Source organism: Scylla paramamosain, chromosome 18, assembly GCF_035594125.1.
Source record: "Scylla paramamosain isolate STU-SP2022 chromosome 18, ASM3559412v1, whole genome shotgun sequence".
Classification (NCBI taxonomy): Eukaryota; Metazoa; Arthropoda; class Malacostraca; order Decapoda; family Portunidae; genus Scylla; species Scylla paramamosain.
The window spans coordinates 3,931,913-3,954,302 of NC_087168.1; the positions used below are offsets into that span (position 1 = coordinate 3,931,913).

The window sequence follows — 22,390 nt, forward strand, 5'->3', positions numbered from 1 at the left end:
CTGAAAATAAACAGCACACTATTAATTATTTCTACCATTAAAGATAGTGATAGCTGTGACTTTTTGTTCAGTAGGTTACCTTCTGTTTAGTGGTTTACTTTCTCACCCACACAAGAAAATTTTATCAAGCACCACCTGATGGTTCATTTCTTGCCTCCACACTTAGAAAAAAATTGCTAGAATAACTACAGGAAAAAAAATTAACTTGAGTCAGTAATACTTGAACTGTGCACAAAATTATTATGTAGAGCTTATTCCTTAATTTCTACCAAATTCAGATTCATCCATGCAGTAAATATTCATACTGAAAAATTCAAGTAGTACACAATAACACAGAATTAATCACATTTGTAGCTATTGTTATATCTATAGACTGACCCAACCTTCAAAGAGACTTGCCTCACCCATGTCCCAAAATACCACACACAGCCAATGGAAGCTCAGAGCACAGAGGAGCCACAGCTGCTGGTGTGCCACACATACAAAGCATCATTACTTCACATGTCCTACACTACAACTGTCTGGATAATACTGTGTGCAGTCTCTAAACATCATCAGTTAATTTTCATCAAACTGAAATAATGAACTACTCAAAACAGTGCACCATCCCCACCACCACCAGCAGCAACAGTCTTTAGGAGTCCACTGTAGAACAAGGGCCTCTGCAACCTCCACCATCCATCTCTGTTGGCGATCCATCTATTCCAGGTCATCTCCAGATGACTTATTTCATCACCCTATATAGTTTTCTGTCTGCCAAGCCTTCTATTATTTTTTTCACACCTCTAGATTGTCATATTGTTAGTGTTGTCAATCATTTACCTGTTTTGTGCATTCATTTTTCTCTCTTTAATGTGGCTAAGATGTCTTCACCTCCGGGTTGCTCCATAATCCATGACTGCCATCTTGTGGCTACTGAGCTTCAGTTCCTTCATCAGTGCTATACTTTTTGAGATGCTGCAGTTAATGTGACAAGTCACACTACGTATGTATCTGTGATTGTCTGTACTAACTCTTCAAGGGATGTTCTCAATGGTTTCCTCAGGGCTCCATTCTGGGTCCCCTTCTCTTTCTCATATAAATCAATTATTTACCTTCATACATCCATTCTAAATGCAAATTTTTTGCTGATGATCTAAAAATTTATTTAAGGCTGTGTTGGGAACCAAATTCATCCCTGGCTGCTGACCTGAACACCTGTCAGAAAGATATTAATGCTTTTATATCAAGCTGCCAAGTCCTGGGACTTCAAATTAATCCAGAAAAGTGTGTAGTGCTGCACTGCCACAGAGGTACCATAGACCGGGAAGTCGTGCACATACACCAGTATTACCACGTGAACAACACACATCTTTCAACAGAATATTCCCATAAAGACTTAGGTATACTAGTACACACCTCTCTGAAATTCCATGCCCATGTGAGAGCTACTGTTAAGAAAGCAGCTGGAGTGGCCAACAACCAATTCAAGTCTACCCTGTGTCATGATCCTGACTTTATGATAACTCTCTACACATCCCACATTAGGCCATTGTTGGAATTTGGCTCCACAGTATGGAACACATGGTACCACTGTGACCTGAAACTTCTTGAATCTGTGCAACGAAAGTAGACAAAAGAAATCGGTGGCCTATCCAAATTAAGCTAGGCCATCTGCCTGAAATTCTTCAACTTGTGCAGGGAAGGCTTATTAGAGCCAGTCTCTTCAAATACTGTAAGATTTTCATAACCACTCAGCAATACTACCACATGACCTCTTTACAGTCACTCCATTAACTCACAACCTTCTATCTGATCGTCAGTATGGGTTCCATCAAGGCTGCTCTACAAGTGATCTGGCTTTCCTTACTGAGTCTTTGTCATCCTCTTTTAGAGATTTTGATGAAATTTTTTGCTGTTGCCTTAGACATATCAAAAGCTTCTGATAGAGTCTGCCACAAAGCTTTGATTTCCAAACTACCCTCCTACGGCTTCTATTCTTCTCTCTGTAACTTCATATCAGGTTTCCTTTCTGACAGTTCTATTACTGCTATGGTAGACAGTCACTGTTCTTCTCCTAAATCTATTAACAGTGGTGTTCCTCAGGGTTCTGTCCTGTCACCCACCCTCTTCTTATTATTCATCAATGACCTTTTACACCAAACTTCTTGTCCTATCCACTCCCACACTGATGATATCACCCTGCACTTTTCCATGTCTTTTCACAGACATCCAACCCTTCAGCAAGTAAACATTTCACGCAGGGAAGCCACAGAATGCCTGACTTCTGATCTTTTCAAAATTTCTGATAGGGGCAGAGTAAACTTGGTATTGTTCAATGCTTCAAAAACTCAATTCCTCCATCTATTAACTCGGCACAACCTTCCAGACAACTATCCCCTCTTCTTCAACGACACTCAACTGTCCCCCTCTTCTACACTGAACATCCTCGCTCTGTCCTTTACTTATAATCTGAACTGGAAACTTCACATCTCTTGTCTAGCTAAAACAGCTTCTATGAAGTTAGGCATTCTGAGATGTCTCTGCCAGTTTTTCTCACCCCCCCCCCAGCTGCTAACTCTGTACAAGGGCCTTATCCATCCATGTATGGAGTATACTTCACATGTTTGGGGGGTTCCACTCATACTGCTCTTCTAGACAGGGTGGAATCAAAAGCTTTTCGTCTCATCAACTCCTCTCCTCTAACTGACTGTCTTCAGCCTCTCTCTCATTGCCACAATGTTGCATCTCTTGCTGTCTTCTACTGCTGTTTTCATGTTAACTGCTCTTCTGATCTTGCTAACTGCATGCCTCCCCTCCTCCAGCGGCCTCGCTGCACAAGACTTTCTTCTTTCTCTTACCCCTATTCTGTCCACCTCTCTAATGCAAGAGTTAACCAGTATTCTCAATCATTCATCCCTTTCTCTGGTAAACTCTGGAACTCCCTGCCTGCTTCTGTATTTCCACCTTCCTATGACTTGAATTCTTTCAAGAGGGAGGTTTCAAAACACTTATCCTTCAATTTTTGACTACCACTTTGAACTCTTTTCTGGGACTGGCATCTCAGTGGGCTTTTTTTTTTTTATTGGATTTTTGTTGTCCTTGGCCTGTGTCCCTCCTACATTAAGAAAAAAAGAAAAAAAAAAAAAAAAAAAAAAAACAGAGGTCACAAATTCAAAATTGCCAAGCCCTATGTATCAGTAGAGTGCAGATGCAGGTTTTTTAATCTGAGATGTATAGATCTCTTGAACTCCCTACCTGATAGTCCTATTGGAGCTGACTCCATTGCATCATTTAAAAAGTATTTACATTCTCATCTAAGCCATGTCCTCTTTAACTATATTGATTAACACTGCCAGCATAGTTTCCATAGTTGTGTAAATTCTGCTTACAACACACAACTCAGCCCCTCCTTCCAGCTAACTTTAACTGTCTTACCTAATACCAGGCAAGGAAGCTGGTGTGCCTGCAGATATGGGCTGCCCTGAAGGGTATCAATTTAAATCATTATACCAGTCAGTATTCATGAGCCATACTGCTAAAAATAACAGGGTAGCCAACCAGGTAAAAATCTGTCTGTAAGAAGGATGTTAATTTCATTGTTCATTTAATCTTTCAAGCTCTTTCTTATCCATCTCTTCCTTGCTTTAAGGTGGAACAATGTGTTCTGACTTTAAAATACATATCATATCTACCTATGTACAGTATATCTAATGATGGTTCCATAGAATCCGCCCAAGGGGCGGATTTGTGGCTTCCGTGTGGACCATGGTAAGGTCCACACAGAAGCAGCCAACCACTTCACAGGAAAACAGCAAGGAAAATAGTGGGATAAATGGGAACACATTATGCCCAGATCATTCATGCCAAGAATACATTAGTAATAACTGGTGCTCACAGGTTGCCTGGGCTAAGACACCTATAATCCTGGAACCAAAGCTGGTAATTTCACACCAAGTGTCATCTCTGATCACAGTCACCTTTACCCAATCCCACCCTGAGTAGAGTACCAAAGATTTCTCCATCACCTACAAAAGCCCTCACAAAATCTTCTACAAGTCCCAGACAAGGCTACCCCACCACCCACGCAGCTCTGAGTGATCACAGTTAGGCAAACCTTGGTGACAGTCACCTCTTATCTGCTGAAGCCCCACTGCCTCTAGGAAGCAAATCAAAGCTGCATCTTAATTCCAATAGTGAAATCTAAGACATGCAGGTGCATACCATATTGCAACTAAGAGGTGACAGGCAAGAGTCTCATAACAAGATGGCAACACTTTCAATCTACCACACAAAAGCTATGGCATCACAGTCTCCTTTGAATCTGATTGGCTCACTTAAGGCAGTGCTTCAGAGGAACACCAACAGAGAGCATGACAACATAATATTTTAAGAAGTCACTTTCTGAGATATGAATAACTTCTCCAGGATATGTGTTAAAAATGGGAATCAGGGAAGTTTGTATACAGAAGTTGGCTTCAACAGTACCCAATTTCTCATGTTGTACTTTTGTACTATAATTACATATCCTTCATGAATCTTGGTAATTCTTACTGTTTCATAGACAATTATATGAAATTATGTGAGTTAACATAGGTACAGTGGGTACTTGGCCTGTGGCCTCATCTAGTCAGACATGTCAAGAAAGCCACACCAGCAAGATGCACATGTTTTCTTTCTCCATCCACCTCCCAGCCACATAGTTTTGTTTCTCAGACTTTACACTGTGATATATACTGCAATTCATTTACTAACCACAGTAATATAAATAAATATAAGTGTTAACTTGGGGAAAAAAATACAACTTCTTTACTGCTCCATTTTACGTAAAGGTTTATAAATATCTAAAGGTTTTGTAGAAATCTGGAAATATTGGAAAAAAAATGCTAGGAAAGAAAAATGCAGATTATCTCCAATGGAAAAACCCACACATTTGTGATATACTGTGTAGTGGTTGTGCCATTTTGAGGAACTGCATGCACCCCATAGCACACACTCACAAAACAAGGGGGGCAGTCACAGCCTGCCCTCTAAAGACAACACTCTTCCTTCACACAAAACTACAAGCACCTAATAACACACACACCCTTCACTCAAAATTCAAAATTATCATGGCAACTCCTACACTAACCTCAGAGTCCCCATCTGGGGAGGGAACCACAAATGTCCCCAGGTTGGACTGCTTTTCTGATAACGACCCTAAGTGTCTTGACAACCCGTTCAACTTTTTCTTCATTAACTTCTGGAACATTAGCAGTATTAGATCTAATTTTCAATCTATAGAACACCACCTTTCCTCTTCTAAACCTCATCTTTTCCTCATTGAAACACAGGTGTCTGAGGCAACTGACAGTAGCCCCTTTTCTGCTCCTTCCTACTTTCTCTATCCTCATTTTCGATACAAAGCTGGATGTTGTGTTTATGTGTGTAACAACTTAACCTGCTCTTGTGCCCATGCTCTTGAATCTTCCAAGTTTTAAACCATCTGGCTATGACTACAGAGTCACTCTCAAATTAAATTTATCTGTGCTGTATATCTCTCACCTAACTCCACTAACTATAAGAAATTTTTTGACTACTTAACTTCCAAACTGGAGCACATTCTTACTCTCTTCCCTTTTGCAGAGATCTCCATTCCTGGAGACTTCAATATTCATCACCAGCTTTGGCTTTCCTCTCCCTTCACTGACCATCCTGGTGAACTACCCTTCAACTTTGCTATCCTCAATGACTTAGAGCAATTGGTGCAACACCCTACTCATACTCCTGACCATCTTGGAAATACGCCCAACATTCTTGACCTTTTCCTGACCTCTAATCTTTCTGCTTATGCTGTCACCCTCTTCTCCATTGGGCTCCTCCAATCACAATCTCATATCTGTGTCTTGTCCTATCACTCCATCCTTCCTAAGGATCCCCCTAAGCGAAGGTGCCTCTGGCATTTTGCCTCTGCTAGTTGGGGGGACCTGAGTGGTATTTTGCTGATTTTCCTTGGAATGATTACTTGTTCCATGTCAAAGGCCCATCTCTGTGTGCCGAGCACATAACAGAGGTGATAGTGTTTGGCAAGGAGGTGTACATTCTTCACTCTTTTTCTCAACTTAAACCTTCCAAACCTTGATTTAATACAGCCTGTTCTCGTGCTATACATGATAGAGAGGTGGCCCACAAAAGGTACTTAAGCCTTCCATCACCAGAATCTCATGCACTTTATATTTCTGCCCAGAACCATACCAAGTCTGTTCTTCAACTAGCCAAAAACTCCTTCATTAAGAGAAAGTGTCAAAATCTTTCAAGATCTAACTCCCCTCATGACTTCTGGCATCTAGCCAAAAACATCTTTAACAACTTTGCTTCTTCTTTCCCTCCTTTACTTCAACCAGATGGTACCCCTGCTATCACATCTATCTCTAAAGCTGAACTCTTTGCTCAAACCTTTACTAAAAACTCTACCTTGAACGATTCAGGGCTTGTTCCTCCCTCTCCTCCACCCTCTGACTACTTCATGCCACCTATTAAAATTCTTCGCAATGATGATTTCCATGCCCTCGCTGGTCTATATCCTCAGAAGGCTTATGGACCTGATGGGGTCCCTCCTATTGTTCTCCAAAACTGTGCCTTCGTGCTTGCACCTTGCCTAGACAAACTCTTTCAACTCTGTCTGTCAACATCTACCTTTCCTTCTTGGTGGAAGTTTGCCTATATTCAGCCTGCTCCTAAAAAGGGTGACCGTTCTAATCCCCCAAACTACCATCCTATTCCTTTAATTTCCTACCTATCTAAAGTTTTTGAATATCTCCTTAACAGGAACATTCTTAAACGTCTATCCCTTCACAACCTTCTATCTGGTCACCAGTATGGATTCCTTACTGAGTCTTGGTCATCCTCTTTTAGAGATTTTGGTGAAACTTTTGCAGTTGCCTTGGACATATCAAAAGCTTCTGATAGAGTCTGGAATAAAGCTTTGATTTCCAAACTACCCTCCTACAGCTTCTATCCTTCTCTCTGTAACTTCATCTCAAGTTTCCTTTCTGACTGTTCTATTGCTGCTGTGGTAGACGGTCACTGCTAACTGTATGCCTCCCCTCCTCCCACGGCCTCACTGCACAAGACTTTCTTCTTTCTCTCATCACTATTCTGTCCACCTCTCTAACACAAGAGTTAACCAGTATTCTCAATCATTCATCCCTTTATCTGGTAAACTCTGGAACTTCTTACCTGCTTCTGTATTTCCTCTTCCTTTGACTTGAATTTCTTCAAGAGGGAGGTTTCAAGACACTTATCCTTCAATTTTTGACTACCGCTTTGGACCCTTTTCTGAGACTGGCATTTCAGTGAGCTTTTTTTTTATTTTTTTTATTGAATATTTGTTGTCCTTGGCCAGTGTCCCCCCTTACAAATTAAAAAATAAAATAAAAAACAGCTGCAGCCTGCTGTGGCCTGGACTGACCCTCAAACCCTCATTCCACCCCATGTCCTCTCAGCCCTCGAGGTGGAGAGTGGAGTATCCCCCAACACCCACATCACCACAAGAGATAAGTTATGTGTCATCAGTACAGGTGGTTCCAGTCTACCACCATCCCACCTCCTCCCTACTTGCTATTCCATCTCTGGAGTTGACCCGCATCAGTCTGGCTTCCTGGAGCATGACAACTCGTCTTCATGCACTGCAGGCCCACACCCTACTCAACACTGACCTGAAGTCCAATTTTCCCCTGGCACACAAGCAGCAACACTATTTCGGCAACTAGAACACACACTCTATCTCCACCATACAAAGACTGACACGGGTGACTCTCGTTGTCTTGACAGCCCATCAACGGGAGAGTGACAGTCACAGGTGAGCCATCCACCAAGCTCATCCAACTTGCCTCCACGTCCACCAGCAGAGGGGCCGCCGCTTACACACTCCTAGTCATCTCTTCACCTCCTATCCTCTCGCCACAGTCCTACCACAATCCCGCCACACTGCTCCATACCCTGCAGCCACACCTACTCTCTCTCTCCAGTCATTAGGCTTGGAAATCACAATCCAGTGGCAGACTGGGAATTGTTTACCTCTTCCGCCGCCGCCCCGCTGACGTGACACTTCTTCTTCTTGTGACCTTTTCAATTTATGATCCTTAGCTGCTGGTGGAAGTTCGTTTATATGTGTGTGTGTGTGTATATATATATATATATATATATATATATATATATATATATATATATATATATATATATATATATATATATATATATATATATATATATATATATATGTGTGTGTGTGTGTGTGTGTGTGTGTGTGTGTGTGTGTCAGCAGAATTACCCGGCCTTGCCAAGGTAAAATTAAATAATCTAAAGTTTTGGATTTGAAAGTAAATACAGCATATGTTACTCCCCGGATCAGGGGGGGGAACCTCCTACCAAATTTCATCACAATCAGTTCAATGTTTTTTTTTTTTTTTTTCCGTGAAAAGTGGACACATCCACACACAGACAGACAGACAGACATTGTGTTTTATTAAATATATATATATATATATATATATATATATATATATATATATATATATATATATATATATATATATATATATATATATATATATATATATATATATATATATATATATATATATATATATATATATATATATATATATATATATATATAAGATAATATATGGAGATGAAAATCCAAGCTAACAGTGAATGCTTGGCGGCACCATTAGAAATGGGTTGCAGTGTACACCTGCAGGCACCACCTTCAAGAATTGGGTTACGGTGACAAATCTGCCTGCCAGCGGGCACATATGCTTCCGTTTGCCTTGCGAGCAAAGCGCTTGACTTGTCGGTGACACTACTGACAACACCAATACATTCTGCATTTCATTAAGTGTTAAGCTCCAGGTAAAGGCGAAGGTTACCCCATGAGACTCCAATCCTCTCTCCCCACGCCACTCTCTCTCTCTCTCTCTCTCTCTCTCTCTCTCTCTCTCTCTAATAATAATAATAATAACAATAACAATAATAATAATAATAATAATAATAATAATAATAATATTATTATTATTATTATTATTATTATTATTATTATTATTATTATTATTATTATTATTATTATTAATATTATTATCATCATCATTATCATTATTTATAAGAAAACAGGAAGAAAAGAAAAAAAAGTGAATAGATTACAAAGGAAAATAAAGTCTAATAGCAAATGAGCATTATCAATTCGTGTGAGATGATATCTGATGTTGAAGTATTCCCAAATGATGGTTTGGCTTATTTCCAATATCTCCCCAAGGACCCTTATGTTTACAAACTGTAGCTGGAAGCGAGGTGGCTTGACACTGAAAATTACCTGTCCCTTCTCTCCTTACCATGTGACCTCATCCCTCCCTCTCATTCCCCTCCTTCCTCCCTCCTACCTCAGTCTTTCCACTAATCCGCATTGTCTTTCTCCGCCCCCCCTCCCCAACCCCAGCTTCTTTTTTTTTTTTTTTTTATGTAGGAAGGACACTGGCCAAGGGCAACAAAAATACAATAAAAAAAAAATATGCCCACAGAAATGCCAGTCCCATAAAAGGGTCAAAGCAGTGGTCAAAAACTGATGAATAAGTGTCTTGAAACCTTCCTCTTGAAGGAATTCAAGTCATAGGAAGGTGGAAATACAGAAGCAGGCAGGGAGTTCCAGAGTTTACCAGAGAAAGGGATGAATGATTGAGAATACTGGTTAACTCTTGCGTTAGAGAGGTGGACAGAATAGGGGTGAGAGAAAGAAGAAAGTCTTGTGCAGCGAGGCCGCGGGAGGAGGGGAGGCATTCTGCCTTTCTGTCGACGACCCTAAGTGTCTTGACACCCCCATCAACTTTTTCTTCATTAACTTCTGCAACAACACGTGAATGGCTTGAATCAGTTTCTCCAACTGACTCCCATGGTCATGCTGCTCTTGATTTTGCGAATGTCTCTGGATGTTCTCAGTTAGTTGTGGGTCCAACACATCTGGCTGGCAATCGGCTTGATCTTGTCTTTACCGACGTACCAGAGACAGTCAAGGTAACCACTATGGCACCTCTTGGCACATCAGATCACTCTGCGATTAGTATTCAACTTAACTTGAGACAAAATATTCCTGCATACACAGTCACCAAAGAGGTCTTCTTGAAGGGGCGCATTAATTGGAGCTCTGTCAGAGAAGACGTTTCTCGTATTCGTCTAGGACCGGTCTTGAGCAACCCTGATCCTGTCTCAGCATTGAATGAGGAACTGAAGCATATTATCTCTCGGAGGGTTCCTGTAAAGAAAGTTTGTTTGCGCTCCAACGACAAGGCCTGGTTCAACATTGATTGTCGTACTGCTAGAGACACTAAGCAAGCGGCTTATCGCAGGTGGTCACACTTAAGGACACGTGAAACTTGGGATGCGTACACTGTTGCCAGAGCTTCCTGTGCAGCAGTCTACAGGACTGCTGAGAGCGAATATTTTACCTCTGCGAAAGAAAAACTATCCACTGCATCTGACCCGCACAAGTGGTGGTCCACGCTGAAGTCAGTTGTCTTTGGTTTGCGACTATCTCTCCCTGCTCTGCTTTCTGATACTGGACAGCTGATCACAAGTCCAAAAGGCAAAGCTGATCTGCTGATGAAACACTTTGACTCCAAGCTCTGTCGAGCTCCAGCCCCCACCAGCGAGTTGCCTCCCGCCATGCCAGTCTTGACAAAACTGGCTTTTAGGTCTAAGGAAGTCATGAGACTACTTTTAGCACTCGACTCCCATGGCGGCACGGATCCGCTTGGGATGTTTCCTATGTTTCTGAAGGAAACAGCTGCAGTTCTTGCTCCCAAACTGAGTGCAGTCTTCAGACGCCTAATCCTGACCGGTAGTTTCCCCATGTGCTGGAGAAATGCGAACATCACAGCGATTCCTAAAGGCTCTCCATCATCTGATGCCAGCAACTATAGACCAATCTCTATCACGCCGTTACTTTCTAAGATCTTTGAACATGTTATTTCTGGTCGTCTCTCTCGTTACCTTGAACACTCTCATTTGATACCAGCTAATCAGTTTGCTTATCGGAAGAACCTAGGGACTACGGATGCGCTACTCACTATCTCTCATAAGATTCAGCAAGCTCTTGACTGTGGGCATGAAGCCAGGGTAGTCCAACTTGATTTTTCTGCAGCTTTTGACCGAGTCAACCATGCCGGTCTTCTCAGGAAGCTGCAATCTTTTGGTGTCGGTGGCCCGGTACTGTCCATCTTGACTCAATTTTTTACCAACCGCACCCACCGTGTGTGCGTTGATAGTTGCTACAGTGACTGGTACAGCGTCCACTCAGGTGTTCCCCAGGGTAGCGTACTGGGACCTCTGCTGTTCAATGTCTACACTTCCGATCTACTACAAATCACTAGCAATCCTATTTACGGATATACAGATGATGTGACACTTGTTGCTACTGTTGAGTCACCGAATTCACGTCTTGATGTTAGTACATCCCTGAATGAGGATCTCAGACGTATATCTGACTGGTGTCGCACCTGGAACATGAAACTGAATGCATCAAAATCAAAATGCTTGTGTATTTCACGCTCTCGCACGCTAAATCCCCTTCACGGCCCTCTGCTTGTTGATGGCGCGCCTCTGACAGTATGTGATGAGCTTGATATTTTGGGTGTCAGATTCGACTCAAAACTGTCTTTTGAACGGCACATCAGGCGTCTTGTCAGTTCTGCCTCGCAAAAGCTTGGCGTTGTGAGGAAGGCTTACCGGATTTTTGGTGACCAGTCTATCTCTGCCAGCTGCTTCCGGTGTTTTATTCTTCCACTGCTGGAGTATTGTGCTCCTCTGTGGTCTTCCGCAGCTGTGTCCCACCTCCGTCTCATTGACAGAGTTGTCTCCTCCGCTAGGTTCCTCTGTGGTGGCGAAGCAGCTTGGGATCTTGGTCACCGACGCAATGTCAGCAGTGTCTGCATGCTATATAAGATCCATGCCAACCAGCTTCACCCGCTGAATGCCTCCATCCCAAATGCATTTGTGCCCACCAGAAACACTCGACTTGCGTCAAATTCACATGCGCGCTGCTTACAGCAGGTTAGGTGTCACACCAGTCAGTTTCTGCGAAGCTTTGTTCCTTGTGCTGTAAGACTTTGGAACATGCTTGACGAGGGCACATGCACTGCGAGTGATGTGCAAAAATTCAAGTCTGCTTCGAACAAAATCTTGAAGAGTCTAGTCAATTAAACTCTGGTTGCTTTTGCAGCTATACCGGTGATAAATTATGTAACTATACCTGTGATTTTATACCATCAAGTTTTAAGTAGTTATACTACATTTACTCGTGTTGTCTGACATATATTAAATAAGTCAGAATTGTTGATTTTTTTTGTTGAATTTTTTTGTGAGTTTTAATAATTCTCAGTTCGTTGAGGCGTTCTTTATAATTGTTTAACCTATTTTCTCCTCCTGCTCTGATTTCATCCTACTATTGTGCTAATTGCTTTTCCTTTCTTCTTTCTACGGTCAAGGTGGGTGGGGGTTGTCATCTGGCAACTTATAGCGCTTGCGCTCGTCCCACTCTGCCTTCTCCGTTATGTTTAATAATAATAATAAATTCACTGTCTAAGATCTAATTTTCAATCTGTAGAGCAGCACCTCTCCTCTTCTAAACCTCATCTTTTCCTCACTGAAACTCAGGTGTCTGAGGCAACTGACAGTAGCCCCTTTTCTGTTCCCTCCTACTTTCTCTATCCTCATTTTCGGTCCAAAGCTGGATGCTGCGTTTATATGCGCAATGACTTAACCTGCTCTTGTGCCCACGCTCTTGAATCTTCCGAGTTTTCCACCATCTGGCTACGACTACAGAGTCACTCTCAAACTAAATTTATCTGTGCTGTATACCTTTCACCTAACTCCTCTGACTATAAGAAATTCTTTGACTATTTAACTTCCAAAGTGGAGCACATTCTGACCCTCTTCCCTTTTGCAGAGATCTCCATTCTTGGAGACTTCAATGTTCACCGCCAGCTTTGGCTTTCCTCTTTCACTGACCATCCTGGTGAACTAGCCTCCAGCTTTGCTATCCTCCACGACCTAGAGCAATTCATGCCACACCCTACTCATATTCCTGACCGTCTTGGAGATACGCCCAACATTCTTGACCTTTTCCTGACCTTTAATCCTTCTGCTCATGCTGTCACCCTTTCTTCTCCATCGGGCTCCTCCAATCACAATCTCATATCTGTATCTTGTCCTATTGCTCCAATCCCTCCTTAGGATCCCCCTAAGCGAAGGTGCCTCTGGCGTTTTGCCTCTGCTAGTTGTGGGGACCTGAGGAGGTATTTTGCTGATTTTCCTTGGAATGACTACTGCTTCTGTGTCAGAGACCCGTCTTTGTGTGCTGAGCGCAGAACAGAGGTGATAGTGTCTGGCATGGAGGCGTACATTCCTCACTCTTTTTCTCGTCCTAAACCTTCTAAACCTTGGTTTAACACAGATTGTTCTCGTGCTATACACGATAGAGAAGTGGCCCACAGGAGGTACTTAAGCCTTGCATCACCAGAATCTCATCCACTTTATATTTCTGCCCGAAACCATGCCAAGTCTGTTCTCCAACTAGCCAAAAACACCTTCATTAACAGAAAGTGTCAAAATCTTTCAAGATCTAACTCCCCTTGTGATTTCTGGCATCTAGCCAAAAATATCTCCAATAACTTTGCTTCTTCTTCTTTCCCTCCTCTACTTCAACCAGATGGCACCACTGCTATCACATCTATTTCTAAAGCTGAACTCTTTGCTCAAACCTTTGCTAAAAACTCTACCTTGGATGATTCTGGGCTTGTTCCTCCCTCTCCTCCACCCTCTGACTACTTCATGCCACCTATTAAAATTCTTCGCAATGATGTTTTCCATGCCCTCGCTGGCCTAAACCCTCGAAAGGCTTATGGACCTGATGGGGTCCCTCCTATTGTTCTCCGAAACTGTGCCTCCGTGCTTGCACCTTGCCTAGTCAAACTCTTTCAGCTCTGTCTGTCAACATCTACCTTTCCTTCTTGCTGGAAGTTTGCCTACATTCAACCTGTTCCTAAAAAGGGTGACCGCTCTAATCCCTCAAACTACCGTCCTATTGCTTTAATTTCCTGCTTATCTAAAGTTTTTGAATCTATCCTCAACAGGAAGATTTTTAAACATCTATCACTTTACAACCTTTTATCTGATCGCCAGTATGGGTTCTGTCAAGGCCGCTCTACTGGTGATCTTCTGGCTTTCCTTAGTGAGTCTTGGTCATCCTCTTTTAGAGATTTTGGTGAAACTTTTGCTGTTGCCTTGGACATATCAAAAGCCTTTGATAGCGTCTGGCACAAAGCTTTGATTTCCAAACTACCCTCCTACGGTTTCTATCCTTCTCTCTGTAACTTCATCTCAAGTTTCCTTTCTGACCGTTCTATTGCTGCTGTGGTAGACGGTCACTGTTCTTCTCCTAAATCTATTAACAGTGGTGTTCCTCAGGGTTCTGTCCTGTCACCCACTCTCTTCTTATTATTCATTAATGATCTTCTAAACCAAACTTCTTGTCCTATCCACTCCTACGCTGATGATACCACCCTGCACTTTTCCACGTCTTTTCTTAGATGTCCAACCCTTCAGGAGGTAAACATATCATGCAGGGAAGCCACAGAACGCCTGACTTCTGATCTTTCTAAAATTTCTGATTGGGGCAGAGCAAACTTGGTATTGTTCAATGCCTCAAAAACTCAATTCCTCCATCTATCAACTCGACACAACCTTCCAGACAACTATCCCCTCTTCTTCAATGACACTCAACTGTCCCCCTCTTCTACACTGAACATCCTCGGTCTGTCCTTTACTTATAATCTGAACTGGAAACTTCACATCTCATCTCTAGCTAAAACAGCTTCTATGAAGTTAGGTGTTCTGAGACGTCTCCGCCAGTTTTTCTCACCCCTCCAGTTGCTAACTCTGTACAAGGGCCTTATCCGTCCATGTATGGAGTATGCTTCACATGTCTGGGGGGGTTCCACTCATACTGCTCTTCTAGACAGGGTGGAATCAAAAGCTTTTCGTCTCATCAACTCCTCTCCTCTAACTGACTGTCTTCAGCCTCTCTCTCACCGCCGCAATGTTGCATATCTAGCTGTCTTCTACCGCTATTTTCATGCTAACTGCTCTTCTGATCTTGCTAACTGCATGCCTCCCCTCCTTCCGCGACCCCGCTGCACAAGACTTTCTTCTTTCTCTCACCCCTATTCTGTCCACCTCTCTAATGCAAGAGTTAACCAGTATTCCCAATCATTCATCCCTTTCTCTGGTAAACTCTGGAACTCCTTGCCTGCTTCTGTATTTCCACCTTCCTACGACTTGAATTCCTTCAAGAGGGAGGTTTCAAGACACTTATCCACCAATTTTTGACCACTGCTTTGACCCTTTTATGGGACTGGCATTTCAGTGGACATTTTTTTTTTTATTAGATTTTTGTTGCCCTTGGCCAGTATCCTTTCTACATAAAAAAAAAAAAATATCATCCATGAACACTTTGTAATCACCTTTGTGTTGATTATCCTTCACAAGTTTAGCTCTTAACTTATTAAGTCTCTGCTCTGCTAATAGTTTGTTGTTTGGAAACTTGACGTTATCAACTTTAAGAGGAAGGGGCAACTCATAATGGCCATCCTTCAGCTGATGTACTCCTTCTTTCATCTTACTCATAAACCTTTTATCTTCATATGATAATGGAGTGTCAGCTGACTTTCTATCACTGAAGTCAAGTTCAAACATATCTCTCACTTGAGAAGGATTAATCATCTCTTTGGTTTTAGTAGGAAACACTAAGAAATTAACCCTCTTTTCTTCATTGATTTATACTTCTTGTGTCACTGTTCTGTAGACTACCACTGTATCCTCCACTGGACTTGAATGGGGTGATTCTACCAATGATCCCCCAACCTAGCTCTGTCCTACGAGCATAGGGATGCTTCTTGCTATCACTTGCTATTTGCTCTTCTGCCATAATGGCTTCTGCACAATCAAGATGAATGAGGAGTCTTATGTCAACATTTGGGTCATATTTCATTAGTTTGTCAGAGATTGCCTCTAAGTGGGGCCAGTCACAGGCAGTCTCGGGTCTTGGAATCTGACTCAGTCCAGCTGAAATGTTTTCTGTTGAATATGCTGAAGGGATTGATATTTCCACTTCTTCATTATAACCTCTCACTTTAAGTCCATGAATTTTGGTAGAATCAGTGATTTGTTTTCCACTTATTGTGTGAATATTAAGTGACACTGATGGTCCGCCTACTCCCAATTTATCCAGAGTGCTTTCCTTGATGAATGAAGCATCAGACTGCTCATCCAGCTGGGCATACACTAAAACTTTATTCTCTTCATTACTAACATGATGCAACCATACAGGAACTATCATGGTGTGCATGTCATGTGTCACTGATTCTGTAACTTTGACCTTATTTGCTACTACTGTGGGTTTATCATCTTTAGGCTGAGTTGCTTGTGCTGGCACCTTTTGGCTCTCAGTTCTTGTCATGTCATCATTGTGAAGAGCTGTGGGATGGTATCTCTGACATACTTTACAAACTTTCCTTCTTCTACAATCCTTTCCTTTGTGACCCATTTTTAGAAACCCTGTACATAACCATTTTTCTTTAGCAAATTTCTACCTAGTATTACCATCAAGTTTGGCAAATTCCTTGCAATCTAAATCATGATCCTTTGTACAGTAGTGACAGAATCGTCCTTTCCTTTCCTGGTCCTTGGGATACTGTTTGTTGGCTTGTGCATTTACTTTACTTTGGAATGACCACATTGGTTTTTCCTCAATTGCTTTAGCCATGAAAGTTCTACTCCCTCTATTCTTTGTCATGATGTTTGATTCCCTTGGTTTCCAATTGGTTGCCCTTGTTTGAGTTTTGATCCAATCATTTACTTCCCTACTTACTGAATTCCAGGAAACAAAGGGATTGCTTGCTCCTTTTGCTTCTTTCTGGACAAATTCACATAACATTTCAAAGGGTGGGTGGTGTTCTTCATTGCTACTAGGAGAGTTGTTATTACTGTTAGTATCAAGATATATCATTACTTGCTTTCTCCAGTCATGAACAATATGTTCAGGGAATTTTGCCAGCACCTTTCTCTGCTCTCTAGGGTCATTCAGAAATGACAAATGAGAAGTGTGTTTCATTGCAGCTAAACAGCACTTCAAAAAATCTGAGAATGCTGTTAATGCTGGACCATTATGTGGAGATATTGGTAGCCAATTCATTAACTTTTTTGTGTAAGCATCAGCTATGATGCTTTTGTTTCCAAATCTATCCCTAAGAATTTTCTTTGCTTGCACATAGTCAGCATCGGAGTTAAAGTGAATTAACATTTTAATGGCATCCTTTGCCTCACCAGTTGTATACCTGTCTAAGTAGGCAAGTCTCTCTCTACTAATAGAAGTTCTAGATTCTACATGTTTCAAAGTTTTTCAACCAACTTGGAAATTCCATGGGTTCTCCATCAAAAGTGTTAGGTTCTATTGGAGGGAGGCTCCACTTGGGATCAGGTATGTTGATTGCAAAGGTTCCCCCAGGATGGGAAAAGGATTGATGATTCTGTCTCACATTATTAGGCATGTTGACATTATGAGTGTGTCTACGAGAGCTTGGTACAAGACTCTGAGCTGTAGAGTTGAGATTTATTGCTTGAGGTTCACTAAATATTTGTCCATCTACTTCATTTGTCATCAATTCATTATCTCTGTTGCAAGAAGAAGGTTCCTGTGGGTCATGGAATGTAACATATTTGTGAGGCATGGCATTGTCACTTTGTTGATTTGCAATTGATTGTGCTTTCATTTCATTTTGTGACTCTATGTATTGTTGAAGATAACTTTGCTTTTCTACACTTTCATCATTACCTGGAAGCATTTTTACTTCTTCAGCTAAGCTAAGAGCATTAAGTTCTGCACTAGTGACTGCTAAATCTCTCTATTTCTTTTTCTTTGCAAACATTGCCTGGTCTCTTACTAACATAACTTCTGCCTCTGCTTTTGTCTTAGCTAACCTAACTTCTGCCTCTTCTAAACTATCATGATATTCCATTTCCTTTCTAAGTCTGGCTACCTTTGCTGCTGTTTCTTGCTTTCTTTGTGCTGATGAACGTGATGAAGTAGATGACATTCTAGAATGCCTAGACCGTTTGCTAGAACAAATTGATCCCTTGTCATTCTTTAACTCTTTTCTTTTACATTCTATACTTCTAATATTTCATGGTGAACTCGTTGGTTGTGTTCCAGCTCTTCATTTAGCTCCTCTGACTTTTCTGGCTCTAGTTCCACCAGTTTTGTGTATTCCACGTAATATTGTTGAAATGCCTCTATTACTTCACTTGACATGGGCTCCAATTCAAAGAGGCTAATTACAATTTTTAGTCCTTTCTTAATTTTGCTGGTAACACTGTTCCATTTATGCTTACAGGACTCTGCTCTTCCTTTGGTTACACTGACTTGATATTCTCTTCCTTTGTCGGTCAGCACTCGCTCCCTGACACTAACCTCTTCATTACAAGCTTGACCCTTGTCCACTTGCTCACCCTCACCTTCCCTAAGGCCATCTATGGCATTAATTTCCTCAGTATCAGACATATCTAACAACTTAATTGTGTCAATACTGAGACATTAAAAGAGCAATTAAAATTACCACTCTAATACTAGCTACTTGTGGGTAATTTTCACTTAGGCTACTCAATTCAGTGCACATACATACTATTATACTTTCTTGCCTGTGACCATGGGTTCTACAAAATGGTGGCGAGGCACAGTATGTAGAAGGGAGTGGTTGTCGTCAAGGGTAGAGCTGACCCCAGGGCCTCAGAGGTCAACCTATAGGCTTACGTCAGCGTCCCCTCGTCCTGTGACTCACTCTTGCTACGGTTTCACATGGAGCCAATTTCTTGCTTGTACGAGTAGGTCGAGTTCTTATTGTAGCCGCACCGGCTGGGCATCAATTGGCTCTCAGGTGATCTGTTTTACTGATCACACCCATCATCGTAGGGTCGAGGAAAGGCAGTTCTCTCTCTCTCTTGTTTATTGATGAGGTAGGCATGACCATAAGAACCACGAACAAGTTCTCGGTCTCAATTTCTTACAAAATAACATTATACACTGATATTAAACACTTTCAACATATTACAATATTCATTAACAATACATGCAATCAACTTGGCACTATGACAATCAGTTTTTACTACAAAATTAAAGTATTTACATCGGTCACCATCCTGCCCGTCTTTGTCTGAGCGCAACTTGGCTGTGAGTGATGCCCGCAGGCGATCAGTGGGTTAACCACACTCTATCAATAAGTGAGCATCAGCTTCGGTGCTTAATATAGCACTGAATACTGATACTTACACACATTACACGTTTTCATGCAAATAGAAAACTATTGAACATTTCACTTATGAATGCCGAGGAATAATGACGTGAGGTACATACATTTTACGTACAGTAACACTTTGTCTCTAGCACTACACATTTTCTCCAGAAACTCCTGTCATCTCCACTCTGACATACCCCAGTTCCCTCAGCACGACTTGCATCATCTTGTGCCTGTCTCTGGCATACTTCACACACTCCAGCACCACATCCTCCAACATCTCTTTCTCTCCCATGCCACACATCTGGCACACTTTGCTGCAGGACTCAGACCATCTGTAGCTCCTTGCATTCACATCCAAACACTGTGCTCTTGCTCGAAAGAGAAGATCACCACCCTGGCCTCCCTCGTACACTTTTCATACATTGGGGCCTCTTTCTCTCTATACCACTCCAAAGTACTCTTTTGTTCCATCTTATTCTTCCATTCACTCAGTCCCACATGCTTCACTACTCTATCTCACTCTTCCACTTTCTTACACCTATTCTAGACCCCTTCCAATTCTAGCAGTCATACTCCAATCACTCTCAACATGCCTCCCCTCAGGCTGCTGAAAAGCCTAACTAGTTTCCAGGCCACTCTTTACTACTATCCTAACTATCCCTTACCTGCTACTCCTAACATTTCATAGAAACTCCTTTCTCACTAGTCTTGCATCATCCATTTGCTCTAATCTAGCCTTGTATCTCAGGGATGCCTTTACATGTCCCTAAACATACTCCAGCCCATGTCTCCCCTCAAAGCCTTTATCACTGCATACCTTGGTGCATTCGGTGCTATTCCTGCTACTCTACTCTGCCCTACTTCTAACTTTTCTAATTCATTCTCATTCCATAGAATCACATCCATACCATACATAATGCTTGGAACAGCTACACTCTTCCAAACATCTCGCAGTGTTTCATACTTGCTCACTCTCATCTTTGCTGCACGTTCTAATCGATCCACTCATTGGTTCACCATGCGTATCTTTTCATTCTTCACCTTCACACTACCATTCAGACTCATCCACATCCCCAGACACTTGTATTCATATACGTGTTGCAACTCATTCCATCCCAGTTTCCACATTGAATTTCTTTCATCCTCTGACCTATTCACTATCATTACCTTACTTTTCTCAGTGCAAAATCTCACATCAAAGTCCTTTCCATACTCATCTACAACATCAAACAAACTTTGAAGCTCATCTGCTGATTCACTCATAACTATTGCATCATCTGCATAAAAAAAAAAAAACACACATAACTTATCATTCCCCACATTCACTCCCGCATTCATTCTTCTCATTCTAGCTGCTAACTCTTCTGTGTACAAGCTAAAACAGATTGGTGGTAAAATGTATCCTTGCCTGACTCCTCTCTTATTCCTCATCCAGTCTGTTTCTATATCTCATAGTCTGTATTGAGCTCTTGTGTCCACATACATACTTTGTACTATGTTAAATATCTTTGTACTCAACCCAATCTTTTCTAAGATTAGCTAGCATTTCTCTATTCATTTTATCCTAAGCTTCTTCTATGTCTAGAAAATCCAAGTACAATTTACTACCATCCTTCTTCTTTCTCTCAATCATTTCATTCACTACAAACATGTTATCCTCTGCTCTCCTGTCCACCCAAAATCCATTATGTTCCTCACCTAACACTTCAGCTCTCTCAGCCCTTTTACAGCATCTCTCATTCAACACAGCACTGAACACTACTTACTTTATTCAGTAATGCAATTGGCCTGTAATTCTTCAACTCATTCTTACTCTTGTATCCTCCCTTATGCAGCTGTCACCCTACATTCATTCCACATTCTCAGCACATTCCTCTCCCACACCTGGTTAAATAGCTCAGTCATCCTATCAATCACAACTTCCCCTCCATTTTTGTACATCTCGAAAGGTATCTTGTCTGGTCCTGCTGCCTTCCCATTCTTCTGCCTTTTCACACATTTCTCCACCTCCTCCCTGCTGATTTTCATTCAACTCATCTGCATCCTTCCTCTCTAGTGTTGCACATCCTTTTCTCACACCAGATACCTCCAATCTCATCCCAAAACTTTTATTGCCCTTCTTATTCTTCCTTATTATTATTCTCATTCTTCTTATTATTCCCTTCTTATTTCTTCCTTATCTGTCATCACTGCCCTATTCACCTTCAGGCTCTCCACTTTCTCACTGTCAGGCATCCCCTCATCCCTCAAGAATCCGTACCATTATCAGCCATCTTCAACACGTTTCTCTCTTAAGGACTGAATCACACTTCTCTCACACCTAACTTTAGCATTCATTATCTTTCACTTCATCACTCGCTGCTGGCTCACATACGCTGTCCATGCATCCCGGTACTTACTCTCAGTTTCCTCACTTTCATACCTCCTCTTTCTCAACTGCCTGCACATCCTATTTAGACTGTTTCTTTCCTTCCTAGCATCCCTAATCTTGCCACTCCACCATGGCTTACGTCTACACTTCCTAGCATTTACTCTTACATACCCTATCTGGCTGGCTGCTGCATTTCTCACATTCTGTACAAATATCTCATTCAGTTCATCCACACCATTCAAGTTTTCATCCTCCCAGTTTCTCTCACTCAAGTCTACCTGGAAATTCTCCCATCCTACATCTCTGTCTCCACTTTCTCCTCTTAGCCTTGGCATTTGTTCCATCTCTTCCATTCAACTTACATTCTAGTACTAGCATGTTATGGTCTGAGACAACATCGATCATTCCATCCTCATCTATCCACGTGGGGTCCACAATCTCATGCATTCTCCCATTCACTAGCATGTAGTCAATCGCAGACTCCTGGTTCCTAGCACACCTTGTCCTTCTGCTAGGGTCTGATTCAGGTTTTCTAGGTCCATCTCATTCACAAATCATCATCTCGCCATTCCTATTCAATTTGTTCACCTAAAATACCTGTGTGTGCATTTATGTCTCCCATAACAATGACTTTCTTTCCAGCATGATCTCTTGCAATCTT

At 41.7% G+C, this 22,390-nt stretch overlaps 2 protein-coding genes across 6 annotated transcripts in view; one reads left to right on the forward strand and one right to left on the reverse strand.

The window, feature by feature from the left end:
* LOC135109027 (protein PRRC1-like) overlaps positions 1–8,117 on the reverse strand; it is a 41,705-nt gene extending 33,588 nt beyond the window's left edge. For 2 of the 5 annotated variants that reach the window (XM_064020011.1, XM_064020008.1), the window contains exon 1: positions 8,038–8,117. The gene's annotated coding sequence lies outside the window, so the exon portion shown is untranslated. The other 3 variants (XM_064020012.1, XM_064020009.1, XM_064020010.1) reach the window with 3 other exon arrangements.
* LOC135108959 (uncharacterized) lies at positions 864–17,668 on the forward strand. Its single transcript, XM_064019860.1, has 8 exons — positions 864–937; positions 1,426–1,608; positions 3,708–3,921; positions 7,464–7,697; positions 7,792–7,893; positions 9,952–11,217; positions 17,143–17,247; positions 17,642–17,668. The coding sequence occupies exons 1-8, from the start codon at positions 864–866 to the stop codon at positions 17,666–17,668; spliced, it is 2,205 nt and encodes a 734-aa protein (XP_063875930.1).
* Positions 17,669–22,390: the final 4,722 nt, after the last annotated feature.

Excerpts from the sequence above, each read along its gene's own strand:
- LOC135108959 (XM_064019860.1), top strand. The coding sequence starts at position 864 with ATGTCTTCACCTCCGGGTTGCTCCATAATCCATGACTGCCATCTTGTG. Across the intron at positions 938-1,425 it reads GAGCTTCAGTTCCTTCATCA|AGCTACTGTTAAGAAAGCAG; the intron begins GTGCTATACTTT and ends TGCCCATGTGAG. Across the intron at positions 17,248-17,641 it reads ACCATTATGTGGAGATATTG|AGCTTGGTACAAGACTCTGA; the intron begins GTAGCCAATTCA and ends TGTGTCTACGAG.